At 36.6% G+C, this 4,375-nt stretch overlaps 1 protein-coding gene across 1 annotated transcript; it reads left to right on the forward strand.

Annotated features, from left to right (window-relative positions):
• The first annotated feature begins 6 nt into the window (after positions 1–6).
• Positions 7–3,222, forward strand: LOC107858251 (rust resistance kinase Lr10-like). Its single transcript, XM_047407114.1, has one exon. It carries the CDS (start codon positions 1,483–1,485, stop codon positions 2,506–2,508), a length of 1,026 nt encoding a protein of 341 aa, XP_047263070.1. The 5' UTR covers positions 7–1,482; the 3' UTR covers positions 2,509–3,222.
• Positions 3,223–4,375: the final 1,153 nt, after the last annotated feature.

Consider the following 4,375-nt stretch of genomic DNA (forward strand, 5'->3'; position numbering starts at 1 on the left):
TTTACTATGATTCAGAGCCCATTTTCAGGCTCAAATGTCCATTTGCTGTTAATAATGATTCGACACTTGTGGAAATTAGTGGCGGCGAATTAAGCAGATACACTTATTTGAAGATTGGAGAAATGAAGGCCTCTGAAGTTAGTGATGGATGCAGAGTCGAATTTATAGGACTGACCTCTTGGCCTAATATTAAAGATCATGAGAGCAACATTTCCCTCTCTGATTTTCATCATGCAGTCCTCTACGGATTTGATCTTAATTATTATATCAGATTATGATTATAGAATTTAGACCAAGGACAGGTAAGGATTACATGTTAGTTTACTTCTTCAATTATTATAATATTAGCAGAACTATGGATTCACTCACTACAATTTCATTTCTTCTTGTCATTGTAAGCCCTTTTAAATGGTTTCTCTGTAAGGACTCAAACTTTTCGTCTTCTCTCTCTCTATGCATATTTATCCTCCATTCTAACTGCTCATATTTTGAACTTTAATCTAAACAGGGATCAGAAGAATGCTATTCATAGGTAAGCTGAGCTCATTTTACTTTAGCAAATTAAGCTGAATTAATATTGTTTGCTTTGTCCGGATATTAATTTGAGCTCATATATACACTACAGCATTAATTGCTTAGTCACTCATTCGAATGGAAAATAGAAAATATTAATCATTATTTACTCAATCAACCATACAAACTTTACCAAAATTCGGAAAATGTTAACATTTGAGTTTTTTTTTTATTAATGATCATGTAAATTATTTGTTCTAATATAGTACTACTTCATATTTGAGGTTTTTAATATTTGGGTGGTTAAGGCAAACTCGGCAATCTCTTTACTTGCCATACCTTAGAGCCTGCTCTACTATCTCAAAGTCTAACTCATGAGATGGTGATTGTTGAGTAATAGACTACTCATAAGCTCTACATTATCTCTTTAACAACTCAATTCATAAGTTAGTTATAAACTCAAAGTTAGTTAAGTTAGTTGTTAGCTCACCTAGTTGTTAAGAATCGTTTACCACTATTATATATACATATCATGTGTACTCTTAAAGATCAAGACTAATGAATGATAATTACACTACTTTGCGTTTACTTCTCTTCTTCCTTCTCTGTTTCTTCTGCTGCTTCCTCCATCTTCTATGTTAGTTACTTCCTCTGTGTACTACTCAAGATCACATTGATGATCTTCCAATGTTCAGCAGAAATTGTTCAAGATGACACCAACAACCCAGTCCCTCAATTAATGTGGAACACTTGACAATGTAATTTTCAAAATTTTTATCATCCATGGATTTCTCATTTTCAGTCAGCTATTATTAGGACCTTTGTTAAACACTAGCTGCACTGTATTTGGGAGCAAAATTTGTGATCGGCCTGCCTTTCGTAATTGCATTTCTGGTGTTCAAATTCAAAAGGAGGCATTTGTCGACATATGATACTATTGAAGGCTTTTTGCAAGCACAAAACAATTTCATGCCAATCAGATATAATTACTCAAACATAAAGAGGATGACTAGAGGGTTCAAAGAGAAATTAGGTGAGGGAGGCTATGGCAGTGTATACAAAGGAAAACTTCGAAGTGGTAGGGATGTAGCAGTGAAGATGTTGAGCAAGCCTAAAGCTGGTGGACAAGATTTCATGAATGAAATAGCTACCATTGGAAGGATTCATCATGTCAACGTGGTCGGACTCGTGGGGTATTGTGTTGAGAGAACAAAGCGTGCTCTTGTATACGACTTCATGCCAAACGGATCACTTGATAAGTACACTAGCACCAGTCAAGAACAAAGTCCAGTGTTGAGTTGGCAGAGGAAGTATGACATTATTCTTGGAGTGGCTCGAGGAATCGAGTATTTGCATCGAGGCTGTGACGTACGAATTTTGCACTTTGACATCAAGCCACACAACATTCTTCTAGATGAGAACTTCATCCCAAAGATTTATGACTTTGGGCTTGCAAAATTATATCCAACAGATAACAGCATTGTGACTCTCACAGCTGCTCGTGGAACGATTGGATATGTTGCCCCAGAGCTGATCAGCAGAAGCGTTGGAGCAATCTCTTACAAAGCTGATGTTTACAGCTTCGGAATGCTACTAATGGAAATGCTCGACATGAAGAGAAATGTAGGTGCAAGTGAAGAAAAGTCTAGCCAATACTTTCCTTATTGGATATACGATAAGTTCAACAAGGGGAAGGAGGTCGTGGTGGATGAAGAAGCGAATGATGATGAAAAGGAGATGGCGAGAAAGATGAGTTTAGTTGCGTTATGGTGCATACAAACAAATCCAGTACAACGCCCTTCGATGAGTAAAGTAGTAGAAATGCTTGAAGGTGAAGGTGAAGTTCTACAAGTACCTCCTCAGCCACTTCAATCTCAACCCACTGTTCCGTTGTTTCGTCAGATGGAGAGTTCCATAACATTTTCATCCGATTCAGTCGCTTTATTAGAAAATTCTGCTAATAATCCAGTTGAATTAGACATATGTTGTGACTGATTCATACAAATATAGTTAACCCAACGTGTTTTGGACTGAGAAGTTATTGTTGTATTAGTAATGCAAAGGACTGTTGCCAACCATATGATAGTTGTAGTGAATGACTATCCACTTTATGCACTTCTTTACCACCACCACAAACTCTTCGACTGTTAGTCAGCCAAAGATTGAACCACTATTCGCTGCCGACATGCAGCAGTATTTGTTACCAAAAGCCAATAAATTCTTGCCCACAATTGGAAGAATTTAACAGCTTAAAAGTGCTTGAGCATGGGGTCAACACTTTCCTCCCTTCAATTCACTTCTGGTGTTTCTGTGTTAGTAAAATGTAATTTTGCAACTATGTTCAGAATCGCATGCAAGTGTTATTTATGTTTATCTCCCTTACTATGTCTTGTTTATGAGATAAGATCAAATGGAATGTTATTCTTTCCCGTAATTGAATTGTTTGAATGTTGAAGTTAATCAATAGAGCTAGTTAGAAAGGTGTGGAGGCTACATTAGTTGTGCAAATCCTTTCATCAGATCTCTTGTGACTTAACCTGTTATGGCATGTCTCCACCTTCGACTTTGGACTGCTGAATTCATGTTCCCATTTGTCCCAGAGATTGGAGCTTGAGGAGGATTTGCTCAAGCAAAAGCAAATCTAGCTATTTTAACCCTTTCGATAGAAAATATATTTGGTCATTTTCAACTTATTGTCAGCACTATTATGTTTAAGGCATATCTAGTATTAAAGGCGCCTCAATGAACTTCTTAAGCTTTAAACGGTAATATTTTTGGCTATTTTCTATATGTCGTCAGCACTATTAATGTGCTAAGTAAGGCATATTTTAGTAGTCAATTACGGTGAAAATTATGCATCATGTACATTGTGAAGTTGTTGCGAATGTGCTGATGCAAAGAAGCAACCAATTTCGTCACATTAGTATTGTCTTCTTTTTGTCCAGATAGTGTATATGCATGCAGTCTAAAATTTTCCTCCCAATGTGATTGGGCAAATTTAATTCCATAATTTTCTTTCATCCATTGTTTCAACTATCCCTTTAATATAGTCGAGGAGGACAATCTTCTCCTTGTTTATCTTGTTTCTTCTTTCAAGGGGCTAGTCACATGGTGGATGTAGAAAATACTCATAACAGAGAAGCAGATATTGATAGGATACGTGGTTGGAAAGACTGCTGATGACTGGAAAGCTCACAAGGAATTGTTTTATCGAAAACCAGGCATTTATCATCAGCCTGTCAAAAACACACTTGATGCTGCGCGAGAAGACCTGGATAAGTTTTCTCAATAAGAAGCAGTGGAAGAGCAGGATGGAAATGAAGACTTCAGTAAGGCACTAGAAGAAGTGTTATTGTCTGCACAGAACGACTCTGACTTCGAAGAATAGGGGAGAACTTATATAAACTATTTTGTACTTCTGAAAATTTCCAAGTCTAGGAAGGTTTAGCTGTAAATCACAAATATGATTGTAAGTGTTTTAGGGTGAACTAGAGAGCAGTCTATCTTCTTATATTGAACATTCTCCAAAAATGGGACAGGCAGATCAAAAGTTGTTCATATTTTTTGTTATCAAGTTACCAGTTAATGATTTCTCATAGGGATTTACTTGTTACTAATATATAAGTAATCTAGATGCACAATGTTTTTCTTTTTACTCGGTCAATACATAGAACATAATTACTCTCCATTAGAAAAATGCGACCAATTTCTCCTTTGGATGCCAAAGATTTTGTGAGATAAACAAGAAGTCTCTAAAAAGGAAATAAAGAGAGCATGACTATATAAACTGATATTTTCCTCGTATTTGTGTTGGTGGCAAGTACCCAGTGTAGTAATTGAGGGGGGGGGGGGGGGGGACACA

Source organism: Capsicum annuum, chromosome 2 (genome assembly GCF_002878395.1).
Source record: "Capsicum annuum cultivar UCD-10X-F1 chromosome 2, UCD10Xv1.1, whole genome shotgun sequence".
NCBI lineage: Eukaryota > Viridiplantae > Streptophyta > Magnoliopsida > Solanales > Solanaceae > Capsicum > Capsicum annuum.

Bases quoted from the DNA above. Each gene is read 5' to 3' on its own strand.
- LOC107858251 (XM_047407114.1), top strand. From the start codon at position 1,483: ATGCCAATCAGATATAATTACTCAAACATAAAGAGGATGACTAGAGGG.